At 39.8% G+C, this 16,016-nt stretch overlaps 1 protein-coding gene across 1 annotated transcript; it reads right to left on the bottom strand.

Annotated features, from left to right (window-relative positions):
* On the bottom strand, positions 1-4,884 carry oprk1 (opioid receptor, kappa 1). Its single transcript, XM_059344680.1, has 3 exons — positions 4,625-4,884; positions 2,309-2,661; positions 1-749 (listed from the first exon to the last, which is right to left on the bottom strand). Exons 1-3 carry the CDS (start codon positions 4,867-4,869, stop codon positions 208-210), a joined length of 1,140 nt encoding a protein of 379 aa, XP_059200663.1. The 5' UTR covers positions 4,870-4,884; the 3' UTR covers positions 1-207.
* Positions 4,885-16,016: the final 11,132 nt, after the last annotated feature.

Consider the following 16,016-nt stretch of genomic DNA (forward strand, 5'->3'; position numbering starts at 1 on the left):
ACACCGGCAATCAATTCTTAGATGATTTTTCGAGGGATTTGTTGACAATAAGAAAATTCAAAATATAACCAGATTGTCCCCATGTTGAATAAATAAATAATAACAAGCCCTCTTTTCCCCTCAGATGGCAGTGGTGACTTGAGTCAATCCCAGGTCATTGGAGTCCTCCCAGCCCTGGTAGGGCATAGAGGACGTGTCCATGGCTAGTCATACAGGTCTGGCTTGCCTCATATCTCCCCGGTTTTCTGTGGGACATGAATGGTCCCGCAGGGTGCTCCTCACCTGGCTCGCCCCACGACAGCCTCTCTGTCCCTGGGCGCCACCAGGGCAGCAGAAGTCCCTGAAACACCTCTTGAAGTTCTCATCCAAGAAGCCGTAGAGGATGGGGTTGAGGCTGCTGTTGGTGTAGCCCAACGCCACACAGAAGAAATAGGCAGCCATGACAGCGGTGGTCTCAGGCACGTTGCCACACAGCGCCTTGACCAAGATGAAGATGTGGATGGGCGTCCAGCACACCACGAATACGGCGACCACCACCAGAACCAGACGGGTGATCCGGCGCAGGTTGCGGTCCTTCTCGCGTGAGCCTGACAGCAGGCGCACGCTCTTCAGCCGCATGACCATCAGCGTGTAGCAGACGGTGATGATGATGACGGGCGCCACGAAGGCAAAGATGAAGACGCAGATCTTCATCAGGGTGTCCCAGTAGCTGTAGGGTTCAGGGAACTGTAGGGCGCACTCTGTCGTCCCTGATAGTCACAGAACAACAGAGTTGACGAGTCAAACGCAGAATGACAAAAAAAAAACAGACATGCTCACAATGACAATGATAACATGCTGATGTTAAGGAGATAAAACAACCTGGTCTCACAGGAATCCGTGAAATAGCCACGGATTCGCTTAACTCAAAATCCGTGGAATAGCCACGGAATCACTCAAATTTCCGTGAAACTGACACGGATTTCGCTACAATGCAAGTTAATGACAGTCATATCCCGTGGCTATTCCAACATACAAAGTGATTATGTACATTCACTGAGTGAATATTTAGAAAATAAAACATATATTTCTTGCTAGAAATGTGATCAAAATCCATTTTTATGCAGAAACTAAGTCAAAATATTGATTTTTTCACTAAAAATGAGAGAACTGTCCGCCATGTTTTTTGTTCTGACCGCCGGGACCTTGAAAGTCACGTGACTTGGAACAAACCAATAGGAAAAAATATTAACTTGCATTGTATCGAAATCCGTGTCAGTTTCACGGAAATTTGAGCGATTCTGTGGCTATTCCACGGATTTTGAGTTAAGTGAATCAGTGGCTATTTCACGGATTCCTGTGAGACCAGGTTCAGATAAAAAGGTTTACCCGGACCCTGATGTTTATTCCACCTTATCTGCACTCCACATCACGTAATTGGTCAATACTCAGACTACAAATGGACACCAGAATGCACCTGATACCAAAATCTTACAACTTTTTTATAGAGATTAAATCCTACTTTTAAATTAAATTTGAAAAATAATAATTAAAAACTACTTTGGGGGGTTTAAAGTAAAGGGTTGTCAAAAAGTTATAGGGTCACTAAAGTTTTTAGACTTTGTTCAGAAAATAACTGAAGTAAAATATTACATGGCAATCCATCCAATAGTTGTCAAGATATAACTATTACAAAAGTCAGACTCATGGTGATGCTAGATGAATGACAGTGGATCACTGAAATCAGCAAGATTCAGGCTTTTGGAGTTATGAATGTGTGTAATAAATTTCCTGACAGTCCAATATTTGTTGAGTTATTTCAGTGTGAGCAGACAGACTGAAGCCTTCAGCCGTGGCTAACAGCTGTGATGTCAGATCCTACGATGCATTAAGGCTGTCAGTACAGAGAGGGAAATAATCGGATTGATCTCTAATACCTCTGGGCAAAGCGTTATATCATTGTGAGCATGAACAATCTATCAGAAAAAATAAATCTTTCAAGCTCTATTCTCCAACGAGGACCCCATTATGCCCATTATTGCTTCATCTGGTCAGGTAGCTGTGATGTAGGGCCTCATCAAACCTGCAGAACATCCTCTTCAGGGAATTTGAAGGATGCTTCCTGCAGCTAATTGAGATAATCCAGAGCAAGGGTGTTGCAATGAAATGGGGCTTCAAGTTTGAAATTGGCTGTAAGGATCACTTTGCCGCTGACAGACATTTTGTCATAGCAGGCACAGAGATGAAATAAACCACAGAGAGATGAGAAGAAACCCTATTAAACATCAAAGGTGACAGTGGGACCAGAGTGTAAAAAGGTTCAAGGTACCGTTATTGCTCTTTGTGCCGCCAAGCACCATGGCGGGGATCCCAGCCGCAGACGACAGCACCCAGATGATCACGTTGATGATCTTGGCCTTGACGGGTGTGCGGAAATCCAGGGCCTTGACCGGATGGCACACGGCCACATATCGGTCCACGCTCATCATGGTCAAGGTGAAGATGCTGGTAAACATGTTGTAGTAATCGATGGAGATGAAGACTTTGCACGCCACCTCGCCGAACGGCCAGGAGCTGAGCAGGTAGTCGGTGCTCTGGAAGGGCATGGTGGTGGTGACCAGGGCGTCGGCCACGGCCAGGTTGAAGATGTAGATGTTGGTGGCGGTTTTCATTTTGGTGTATCTGTTGTGAGGGGAAAGGAGGAAGACGCTGAATGGATTTGATTGTCATTCAACTGTTGTTCTGTCAACCTGGTCTCACAGAAAACCGTGAAATAGCCACGGATTTCGCTCAAATTTCCGTGAAACTGACATGGATTTCGCTACAATGCAAGTTAATGACAGTCATATCCCGTGGCTATTCCAACATACAAAGTGATTATGTACATCACTGAGTGAAGATTTAGAAAATAAAACATATATTTCTCGCTAGAAATGTGATCAAAATCCATTTTTATGCAGAAACTAAGTCAAAATGTTGATTTTTCACTAAAAATGAGAGAACTGTCCATGTTTTTTATTCTGACCGCTGGGACCTTGAAAGTCACGTGACTTGGAACAAACCAATAGCCACAGGATGTGACTGTCATTAACTTGCATTGTAGCGAAATCCGTGTCAGTTTCACGGAAATTTGAGCGATTCCGTGGCTATTTCACGGATTTCTGTGAGACCAGGTTGCCTTAGAAGAGGAAGAAAGTTAATGGAATAATTTTTTGAGATTAGGATTAGTTGTTGCTCAGATCTTTTTTTCTGAACAAACAGATTAACTTAACCATGCAATATGTAATTTTCATCCTCTAGGGGCTTCTCATTCAAAGCGATAACAAGAGACGGTGTCATTGCCATCAGTTTTCCCCAGTTAGGATTATTTTAGTATAATAAATTCAGGTTTTTTAAAGAGAGCCAAATTATTTGCATATTTCTGCTCCTCTCCAAAACAAACAGACCTAGTGATTAAAACCAGTATAAACAGTGATTAAAGCAGTCTCATTTACAAAATCAGTGTTTTTTTTACTCTGTTTAGCACATTACCGGGGTGGCTGCTAGCCAAGTTGGTGCTAACAGCATTTCAGCTTTAATTCAGGAGGTTTTTACTGGCAGCTGAATTATCCACAGAGTTCCCCTTCTCTCTTCAAAATGGCCCTGTGATTTTACCCAGAAAAAATGTGACTTAAAGTGGATAAAAAGTCGACCACGACCAACCAAGGGTGATTTGACACTATTGGCAGGTGACAGACACAGATAGTTTCCTTGATTAAAACAGATTTCTCTGGGTTCAAACACTGTTGGAAACTGTTCAGATAATGTAAGTACACAACTCAAAATGTACAACATACTGTAGGTCTGGGCATTTTAGTACATTTTCATGTGGAAAGATGACATACTATGCCTTTAAAGAAGCCAAAATACTGTATATGGCCTGCACATGTACAAGACAAAGGGATAGCTATTGGGATAAAGAACACTTTGGCTTTACCAGATGAGCCATCAGAGGAACTATTGACATTGCAATCACTGCAAACCTTGTTACAATCTCTAATGATTGTCGTCATTGGTGAATGAAAAATAGGTCAGGTTGCGAGAATCAAGAGTCAGTTCACCAATAAAAAAACACCTTTAAAGACGTGCACATGCACAGGAAACACCATGTAAGGGCACACAGGATTCGCAACAGCAGATTCTTCTAATGAATCAAGTGACAGCATTTTGATTGATTTTCTCTTGGTTGCACAGTAAAAAGAATACATGATTAAGAAAAACAACAAATTTGAGACGACCCAGCACCAGTTTGATTGATATTCAAGGAATTGCATGTTTAAAAAAAGCAACACAAATAAGGAAAATAAATGAAAACGGAGACATTTGTTTGTGCAAATGAAATAATTCACACGTGAAGAATTTTAATTTAAGATCTCCCTTTCTGTCTTTTTGATGGCCCTGCAGAGACTTGGATGCAAGTTATCCAAAACTCAAAACACACCCAGTATTAACTTATGTTGTTTAAAAATGAACAGGCACTGAATTTCCTATTGCTTTCTGAACCATGCGCATGCAGGCAAGCGCGCTATTTCACACGCAGTGACATGAGTGGCATTGCTTTTCACTAAACAAGAATAACTGACACATTTCAAAGCAGTAAACTCACCTAATGATGACATACATCACCAAACAATTGCCGGCCAAGCCCACCACAAACACCACGGAGTACACCGCCACTATGATGGGGATGATGGGCGACATGGGCTCGGGTTCAGCGTCCCAGGTGCCGTTGGGTGTGTAGTTGAAGATGTCCGACGAGCCGGGTTGCCAGGTGAGGTTTGGGAAACACTCCTCCGGCTGACCCGAGGGACACCGGTCGTCTTTGTAGATGTGCACCACGCCGCTCTCCATGGTGCTGAACGCAGCCTGCACCGGCCGGGCTGCTGCTGCTGCTGCTGCTGCTGGGCGTAAACTGACAGCTCAACTTCAACAGATACCGGTCCAAATGAAGCGATGACTGCTACGAGAAAAACAACCCACGAAGTCTCTATTAGCACAGATTATGTGAAGTCTCCAGTGAAGAAGCGCGCAACAGCCCGCGCTCAAGGACACCATGAAACACCACCACCTTACCTGGGTTAGGATTCCAAAAAGTTCATGCACATACAACACTGAATGAGAGTTTCTTTTTGGGACGCTCAGCCGCACATTAAAATCAGGATGCTGCTGGATATATGGCACAAAAGAAAAGGTTTCTGGGTAGTTTGTGTGGACGAGCTGAACATTCACTGCCTGTGCCACCGCTGCATCCCCGAAGGTGCGCACTGGAAGCCCGCACTGCTCATTCAGTGACATCAGAGGCTGAGCCAACAGATATGACAGTATCCAGCCAGAAGAATCGACCTAACCACATGCATCACAGCCAGATAGAAACATACAGTATGTACCACATGCAATTCACTTTTAATTTACATTATTATAGGTCACTTTATGTTGTATTATTTCTGGTGAAATGCACCATTTATGACACCTCACACTCCAAAGGTTACCATTAAAACACCTGGTTCCCTCTTCAGTCACATTCACCTAATATATATATATCTATATATATAATGAGTTCACAAGTGTCCTCTAGGAAAAGTAAAACTAAGTGTGCGACAATATCATGTGCACATCTTTCTGAAAATGTTTAAATTCCCATCAGTGCTGCCATGAGATGTTCCCTAGCAACTCATGTGAATGCAACAGCGACAATGCAAACATGAAGATTCCTATCAGATGATGAAGAGGCATCAAGTCAGAAGGACACTCAACAGCAACCTTCAGATGATGGCATCTGTATGTTCACGCAGCAGCGACTCACGAGGAATGTGTAAAATAACACAGATATAATTTATTATGGAGGGGAAATTTAAAGACATTAAACACTAAGTCATTTTCATAATTTACTTTCAGCTCTGTTCTGCTCATAACTTGCACCTTTTTTTTTACGTGTATTACACTACAGTTGAGTGAGGTCTTTTTTTAACTTGTAGATATCATTATGAAACGTTTGCAATTTACATTAAGAAAATATTTTTTGAATTACAAGTTTTCGAAAATTGCATCTTAATATATGCAAATGAGACAGGGACTCATTAAATATGTGCAAATTTGCATATATTTACAAGAGAATACATTTACCAAAGGAAATTGTGGATATCTGATTTTATATGGCTTCAAAAGCCATAAAGAAAAAAATCATCATGTTTTAGTAACTAAATGTACTATAAATAAGGGTATGAATGATATATAGGCAAACCCCTCTGTAAAATCTTCAGAATAAAACTGGTAAGTTTGGGGAATGTGGGGTTTGGGGAATGGGAATAAGTGTAGCTGAAGTTGAGATTTCTGGTACAAAGCATGAGAAAAAACTAATTTTAAGAAAACGACCTGTAAAGATTTCATACATTCTTAATGGAAATGACAATTTGAAGACAAAATATTGAAGTTAATTCACATTAACAACAACATAGAACATAAAAAACACATAATATTGTAAAGGAGAGTACAATGCAATAGAACACTGAGTGAATTAAGAAGAAAATCTACAGGCACAAAAGGATCAAATATAGTAAACAACACACTGAAATATGTTTTGGGTGTTTGAACCCAGAGGAGTCTTTTGTTTTCTTTCCACTATTCTGAAAGAAGACATGTTATGGGAGAAAAATAGCCCAAAACCCCAGTTTTTCCACTTTTAAAACAATTTTCCCACTGGCGTAAAACAACTCATCCTCCCTGCAGCAACACAACATGTAGCAGCACGTAAGCTAAAAACAAAAAGCTCTAAATAAAGAACATACACGTGGATAGAAATCACAGGCTATTCCTCGCTAACCAGTCTCTCTTTTTTTCTCTCTTCGACCAGCTGAAAGGAGACAGATTTCAACCAGCACATAATTAAGTGGGTGCTGTTCCCTTTCCCTCGTTTCATGCACTAACACTCGTTGCTTAGAGACCCGTCATGGCCAGATGTTGCTGGAGTGACAAAGCCTTTTTGTAGGTGAGATTCAATTGTTCAGGGCCGTGCAGGCTTGACTTTGTGAGACTGATGTATACACTTCACTGAGGTCCTCAGAAGCAGCTGTAGTTAAAGACTGAATCACATCTTTCCTCATATATATATATATTTATAAAAACCAGTTACAGTATTTACCTTTACCTTTAATCCTGTAATGCACTGCCAAAGGTCTGTTTGCGCAAAGATACAATCTGCGACTGTTCCTCTGGCACTTGAAACAGATTGTTTTATTTGAGTTCCAGAGGAGGAGAGTAAATTATGTAATCTCCAGGAGATAAAGTCAGGAATAAATCTTTCTTTCTTTCTTTCTTCTTTTTCTTTCTGTCTTTTTTTTGCCTTTTACTGCCCTTTCTATAAGGTGCTGTCTATTCAGGGAAATGCCACAGGTAATGGATTCAGAAAGACAGGAAGATGTCAGAACTTACTCATTGCATCTCTCCGAGAAAAATACTTTACCACTCAGTTTCCCAAGTGATTCTACAAAAAAAATAGAGCTTTCAAGTGTGCTTCAGCAGCTGATTACTTCCTCATTGAGGTGTTTTTCATTTCACTGTCACAATTTGAGTATTATTACACGGCCCTCCACATGCACTGTTAGCTTCCTGTCAAATCCCTGGAACATTTATTGCATTAAGAAGAAAAACAGCAAGCTCATTTTCAGAGCTAAATAAGGCCCTCCTCCACAGCAGCAAAATGTAGAATTCATGGACGGAAACCCTTCAACATCCGCAATGTAATACTCATTTGATCCTACTAACATGTTATTGATTAAACTTCAAAATATCTGCCTCCCCTCCCACGATCAGCCTGACCTATTCGACAAGAAAGAAATACCACTCTCTGAGTAAAAGTGTGCACAAATGATGCCTGATTTAAGCCCATAGGTCATTACACTGCTTGAAAAATTCACACAAGCAAGAGATATTAAACCTACATGTTCATGTTGGCAGAAAGACCCAACAGCAGAAAAATTTAGACTGATTGTGATAAAAATAAATTAAAAAGTATGTGATTTTTGCCATTTGGGGTCTCTCAATCAAAACAATAACAATAGACAGGCTTTAACTTTAATGGTGTTGTGAAGTAACATAGGCGGAGATGGAAGTTGTAGTCTTTTTTTGTTTGAAAATGACCATTGAGGATGATTGTTTATCTGATGTGACTTGAGACAGTCCTCTTCCAAAAAAAAAAGACTCCATGTGACGTTTATCCAGCTCTCCTAAATGCCCCTTATGTACGTTTGTAATTAGCGATGTGCTCTAGTGGCCATAGTTATTATTAAGGATTTCAGTACAAAGAATGATAAAATCCACTTAGGATGGGCAGAAGAGGTGGGGGGTTTGGTCAGACAAACATTTGTGTCTCATGTGAAATCAAAAGTCAATCTGATGATATGTAACTTAAGACGTGTGTAGCTACGTCCTGCCTACAGAATTTTTGACGTCAACTTTTACGGTAGTTCACTTCATACTTCTACTATATTCACTATATTTCACTATATTTCAGGGAAATCATTGGAATTTTAACTCCAATACACATATTTACCACAACCAGTTATTATGATTAGTATTTTCATGAAAACATATATGATGCAGCCATAAACTACTCATATAGCCAGTAAAATACAGTATTCAGTCATCATTTTTTTTTTTTTTTTTTTTTTTTTTATTGTCTTTGCTATGCCAAACCATGGAGCTACTTCCCCCCTCACCTTAAGCAAGTAACTTTGTTGCCTAAACCTAACCAAACCGTGTTGTTTCACAACGTAACATGTTTAAAACCCTAAACGTTAAGTTTAGGTATGAGGACGTGTTCAAGTACACTGAAAAAAGAAAATAGTTCAACCAACTTAATTGAATTGTTTCATTTGGTGCCACCTAAATGAATTAAGTTCTTCCAAATTAATTTTAAATCAATCAAATTCATTTGAAAGAACTTAATTCATTTAGGTGTTACCAAATGAAACAATTCAATTAAGTTGGTTCTTTTTTCAGTGTAGAGACACTCATTTTGAAAAAACATCTGTGGGTTGAATTTGAAGGTGAGAACAAAAAAGGTATGTGTAACTATGCATCCACCCATCCATTCTCGTCCGCTTATCCAGGGCCGGGTCGCGGGGGTAGCAGGCTAAGCAGGGCATTCTAGACGTCCCTCTCCCCAGCCACAACGTCCAGCTCCTCCTGGGGGACCCCGAGGCGTTCCCAGGCCAGGAGAGAGATATAATCCCTCCACCGTGTTCTGGGTCTTCCTCGAGGCCTCCTACCAGTTGGACCTGGAACTCCTCTAACGGGAGGCGCCCGGGAGGATCCTTACCAGATGCCCAAACCACCTCAGCTGGCTCCTTTAGAGGAGAAGGAGCAGAAGCTCTACTCTGAGCTCCCTCCGGATGTCTGAGCTCCTCCCCCTATCTCTAAGGCTGAGCCCAGCCACCCTATAGCACACTCAATATAGTGTCACAACAAACAGATCCACAGCAATGGCAATAATGGAATCAATTACAAAAGCAATATATCACAAAAGGTATGCAGATGGGATATTCATTGATCTATTGCTGCGTTCGACCTCACTCGGAACTCGGAAAGATACGACCTCCGAGTGGGAAAGGTGCAATAGAACGGCCCTTGAACTCGGGATTCCGACTCGGGAATTGGGGTAGGATCCAAGCAGCCTGAGTAGGTCGGAAATACGTGGAAAACAGTCACTTTATCTTCAACATTTAGTCTGTTATGTGTCCTTTAATTTAGCATTTGTGTTACTAAAAGTGTCTTCCCTGGGGCCTCCTACCAGTTGGACGTGCCTCCTCTAACAGGAGGCGCCCGGGAGGATCCTTACCAGATGCCCAAACCACCTCAACTGGCTCCTTTCGATGCGAAGGAGTTCCCTCCAGATGTCTGAGCTCCTCCCCCTATCTCTAAGGCTGAGCCCAGCCACCCTATGGAGGAAGCTCACTACCCAAAGCTCCTGACCAGGTGAGGGTTGGAACGTAGATGGAGCGGTAAATCGAGAGCTTTGCCTTCATAGTCTAGACGGAATTGTCTTAAAAGTGAAAGTGAGGAGCATTTATGGGTACAAGTCAGGAACTGGCCAACTTTACTTATTTCAAGGGTGCTGAATCCAAAAAAATGGTTCCCAAGCGAAATTTTGAGTTTTTGACCTTCTCATTCGTATATACATATATATATATACATATACTCCACTATATCCTTGCTCTGACCCTAGACTATAGATCCAGAAACTTAATTTCCTCATCTTGATTGCCTACTTACAAAAAAACTAAGGGGAAATGGTCCAATGACTGAGCAAGATGGGCAATTTGGTGGCCATTTGATACAAATTAGAAGGTCAAAAACTCAAATGTTCATTTGGGAACCATTTTTTTTGGACTCAGCACCCTTGAAATATGTAAGGTAGGCCGGTTCCCGACTTGTACCCATAAATGCTCCTCACCTCTTATAGAAGGCCTTTTTTCTGAAATCTGTCTAGACTATCAGGCTCAGCTCCTTCTTCACCACGACGGTCCGGTACAACGCACGCATCACTGCTGACCACCAGATAGTTGAACTCCTTCTCTTGAGGCAGTACCTCTCTCCCCACCCAGAGGGGGAAATTCACCGTTTTCTGGCAGAGAACCATATTAACGTATTAAAGTTTTATTCATGTTTCCTTCAGTCATCGGGGCTGGATCCTGTTCTGCCTTTACTCCTACTTGCTACAGCCACTAAATGAACTGAACTGAGCTCCTGTCCACTCTCCTCCTTATGAAGTTTTCTCACGCCAGGGATTGAGGTGGAGGGGCCACCGGGTGACCATTAGGTGAGTCATCTAATGACCCATACTGAGGTTATTGTTATGTGATTTATTTAATCATGGGTTAGCACAGCACTGTTATGTGGGCTCAGAACAGTAAAAAAATCCCTTTGAGCATGTTGACCATTGTTGTAACCGTATAACAGTACTGTAGGCAGTGTTTAATAAGAGTGGTGAATGAAAAAACGGCAAAGGTGATATTCAAGCATTCAAAACCTTTATTTTAGCTTATTTAAAAATCTAATTTAAGTATATTTGGAAGACAAATGAAAAAATGAGACTTACCAACAATAACAATTATTTTTTGTATGACAATGATATATCTCAATTTTGTGCACAATTACTTTTTTAATTTTGAATGTGCAGTACAGTGAGAATGATCCTTTTTTTATATACAAAAGCTTTTATTGCACAATTAAACCATTTTTTTATGGATTTTAATGAAAGGTAAATCTGTATCATAAACAGATAAAAATGTCAAAGGTGACAAAAAAATCCAATGATCAGAACAATTCAGAGGAGAAATCACTTTGTGACTTCTATTTCTATCTTGTATGTCTGTGCGTGATCATTTCTGTGTAACTCTGATTCATGAGTTCAAATTTCTGTTCTCCGATCACAATATACTGAGCTGACTTGACTAATGAGTTTTTCTTTCTTTCTCTTTCTCTTACCAAAAAAGGACACAAAATGACCAAAAAAGGACACAAAATGACCAAAAAAAAAGACACAAAATGACCAAAATAGACACAAAATGACTAAACAAACCACAAAATAACCAAAAGAAGACATTAAATGACCAAAAAGACTAAAACACATTAACACATGAACACTTTAACACAGTGGAGACAGAGCTGACTTCCAAAATGATTTGGCGACCCCCAGAAATCATCTCACGACCCCAATTGGGGTCCCGACCCCAAGGTTGAGAATAGCTGCATTACACTACTGGAAAATATTTCAAACAACTCTCAAAATCCAGAACTATCCCTTTAAGGGTGAAAATGCAGCACTACCTTGATCAAAAATGACATATCTTTCTGGGTTTGGACTATAATAATGCAAGTACACACAAAATACATATCATCAGAACGTCTCATAATAAGACTAAATAGCTGCTTTTTATTTATTTATTTTTGTCCCTTCTATGGATCTTCATTAGATTAGATTGTATAATAGTTCATACCTTTTAATAACCAATATGCCTTTTGATTTTGTAATCTCTTCCTTTTGATAAAATTAGGTTTAATTTGAGTTATTTAGCTGCAGATTACGCCCATCAGGGTCCATATGCAATCACGGTAAAGCTCATGATAATGTCTCATTACCCCTAGACTTCCATTCATCACAGCTCTTTGTCTGAAAACTCCCGAGAAGGTGAAGACAAAGACAAGAGGAGTGAATGGCTACTGTTCATCACAGGCCATTGTATGCCTCGTACCCCCAAACATCGACTTCTCATCAACTAAGAGAAGTGAAGCTTGTTTTAAATTTTGTGACAAAGTATTTATGAGATAATTCAATATGTCCTTTAAAAGTTTTATGCTAACATTTTGTGATAACCATTAATACAACTGATAGTTGATAGTTATTTTATTATTTAAACAATGAAATAATAATTAAAAATGCTTACCAAGGATTAGTATTGCTATAATTAATGATATATTAACAGTGTTTTGGATGATTTTTATGAAGTTGCAACTAAAGCTTAATGATTAATATTTGGTCAATAAAGCATCAAGTAACATGACTTTAATCTTTAATTGGTGATCCATAATAAACTGATTATTAGTGCTCGTTATAAAGTGTTACCGGTTTTATTTGTCTAAGAATTAAAAGAGTTTGTCTGAAAATAGAGTTTGACCAATAACTCAACTGATATTATCCACTGGTATCAGCATACGTGTTTTTCGAATCTGGGTTGATATACATTTTTTACATAACATATAATGTTGAAAATGATGCTTGGGGTGATTTAGAATGTTGTTTATTCATTATTTAAATGGTCAACTATTGACTGATACTGAACACACAGTACTGACTGTTATTTAGCTTTTTTCTTTTAATGTATTCATTTTCTCAGCTTTTCATTTTCTAGAATGTAAAATAATGTGAAATAGTCCTTAATAAAGTTATTTGTTTAAGAAAACTGCCTTCTGAGCACCAGAAGCCAGGCATATCGGTGCACAATCTACATATAGAAAGGTCTTTTTCCCCCCCAGCTCAAAAATTCAATAATTGGCTTTAGTCATATCTGTAATCTGTGACTTTTTCCCTCTCTCATATTGGCTTCATTTTACAAATCCTGTGTTGGCTGGCTTCTCTCCTGTGCTTTTACTAAAAACTAAAATTGCCTCTAAAATGGTTCATTGGCATCACGCCACATCAGGATCCGGAGCTGATTTCTCCAGCAATTTACTGGCTCACTAAAGGCATCATTGTGGAAACCTGCTGCCAGGCCGAGCTGCAGAATTCCCAGGTAAAGCACCCAGAGGACTGTACAATACCTCTACCTGTGAACAATATCCTGCATTGTGTGAGTTAGATGACAATATACGTAACCACTCATGCTTGCATGTGGAGACCAGGAATGCATGGATGTCACAAACACCATAGCAACATAATGACACAGACACATTTGTGTGTGTGTGTGTGTGTGTGTGTGTGTGTGAAAGCATCTTTGTATGCAGACGTCGTTCTGCCTCACAAAGATCATCACCTTCATTCACAGGTATCCAGATGGTGTGTTCACTTCAGGTGTGCGTGTGTCTGCTCTGGGTGAGAATGACATGGTTTGGGAAAAATGTGATCGCCGTGAGTCGCATTGCCCCTTAACAGAATCCAGCTGCAGCTCCAAGCTTATATCGTGTTTCTGCAGCGAGGACAACAATTTGGAACAAAGTGTTCTTTGCTCTGGACAAGATGTAGTGAGATTACAGCCACGAGGACAATACAGATTTAGTCGAAGTCTGGCAATTATTGAAAAACCATTTAAGCCTCTAGAATAACATGACCTTTAGACAGTGGTGGAAGAAATACTCAGATCCTTTAGTTAGTGCATAAGCAAGAAGGTTGCATTAGGTTTTTAATGCATTATGTATGGTAGTTTTAAGTATTATTTTTTTTAACTAATTTTTACAAGATGTGCAATATTTTTTTATGTTGCATGTAATCTATTACTGTAATGTTTTGTTGGATTTGTGTTTTTTAAGTTGGTTGCAGCTGTCTGTAGCACTAGTGTCCAAGCAAAATTTCCAAATTTCATCCTATCTTATCTTTTGTTTTGTTTTGTTTTGTTTTTTGACACTCTCTACCATTCCGCCATCCGGTTTGCCATAAATGCTCCCTTCAATACACATCACCGCACGCTATACTCTCTGGTCCACTGGCCCTCACTTCACACCCGTCAAAACATGCACTGGTTTACTTTCATTTACAAAACCCTTCTGGGTCTTACACCCCCCTATCTGCATCACCTATTGCACCCTTCGTCTGTCACACACAATACCCGGTCCTCACTCTGCATCAAATTAAAAATGCCGAAAACCTCCACCTCCATTGGTCTCGCATCCTTTCAGTCGGTTGCTGCCGGTGACTGGAATGCTCTGCAAAAAACCCTCAAACTGGACCAGCTCATCCCCATCACTGCCTTCAAAGCTGCTCTCAGACATTCTCACTGACTCCTGCAACTGTTTTTCTACCATGGAATACCACCTCACACACTTTGTTTTTCCTCCTCTTTTGTTGACTGTTGTCTGTCTGACTGTGGTATTGTTGTAATTATACATATATATATATATATATATATATATATTTTTTTTTTTTTTTCCCTCTGGCAAATGCTAGGGAATAGTGTGCCCTAGTAATCCCACAGTGCTTTTAAAAAATATCCCATCTTCTTTTAATTTATTTTAAATTAAATTTTGTTTTGTTTTCTTTGTTACCTTTGTCAATTTTGTCAATTCTGTATTTTATTGCACTTTCTTGCACTTTTATGTGAAGCACTTTGGTGCGGCTCAGCCATCTGTAAATGCGCTATATAAATAAATCTGACTTGACTTGACTTGACTATATGTTATTGTTGTTACTGTTGTTGTATTTTTCCGATCTTTACTGTGTTTTACTCTCTAGCCCACCTCCCCTTCCCTCAAGTGGCCCTTGTCGCTTGTCAGGACGCCATTGTAAATAAGAATTTGTTCCTAATGACCTGCCTGGTTAAATAAAGGTGAATGAATGAATGAATTAATTTTTGGCTGTATTCGACAGTGTAGGATACAGAGGGGAAGACTCTTATCTTACCTTAAGGAAAAGTTGAAAATATATTTGTCTTAAAAATACGATATTAAGTAAAAGTCCTGAATTAAAAATGTTACTTGAGTAAAAGTAGAAAAGTATTATGATTAAATGTAATTTAAATATCAAAATTACCCATGCAGACTCATTTCACATTATTTTAAATACTTTGTATTCTACTGGCTAGTAGTTTATGATCATCATATCATATGTTTTCATGTAAATACTAACTATAGTAACTGGTAGTGTTAAATATATGTAGTGGAGTTAAACTTACAATAACGTTCGCTGAAATGTAGTGGAGTAGAAGTATAAAGTGGCATTAAATGACAAAAACATTCACCTTTACTTCTAAGTTTTTGTGGATGAAGTAATATTATGCTGTTTTTTTTTCTCCGTACAGGTTCATCAGCTTGGATGCAGGCTCAAATCGAGCTGCTGGTGGCAGAGCCTTGTTTTGATTGTCACTATGGGAACGGACTGTCTCTGACCCATGGTTACAAGAACCAAGGGGTTTGATCGATGAAACAAGGCAACAATACTCTTCTCTCAGTGAGTTAACAGACTGTCAGGGATGCCCACACAAATGATCTGAAACCTTGAATCGGAACTTGCCTCTGTCACACAAATATATCATATGAATAACCTGGACATGAAATACTGTTTGGAGAGAGGAGTGGGGAGGAATAAAACTGAATTGAAAGGTTGAGTGAGACAAGACAGAAAACAGCCGCTGCCTCAGGGGGAGTTTCATCTATAATCCCAACCCCAGAGATGCTCCCTGCACACAAACAGCCACACTCACCCTCTGCCTTGACCCTGAACAACAAATGTGGGTAGCATAATAAAAAAAAAAGGCAGTGAGGGGAGAAAAACCATCTGTTTCAGGGTCCAG

This window comes from Centropristis striata, chromosome 11 (assembly GCF_030273125.1).
Source record: "Centropristis striata isolate RG_2023a ecotype Rhode Island chromosome 11, C.striata_1.0, whole genome shotgun sequence".
Taxonomy (NCBI): domain Eukaryota; kingdom Metazoa; phylum Chordata; class Actinopteri; order Perciformes; family Serranidae; genus Centropristis; species Centropristis striata.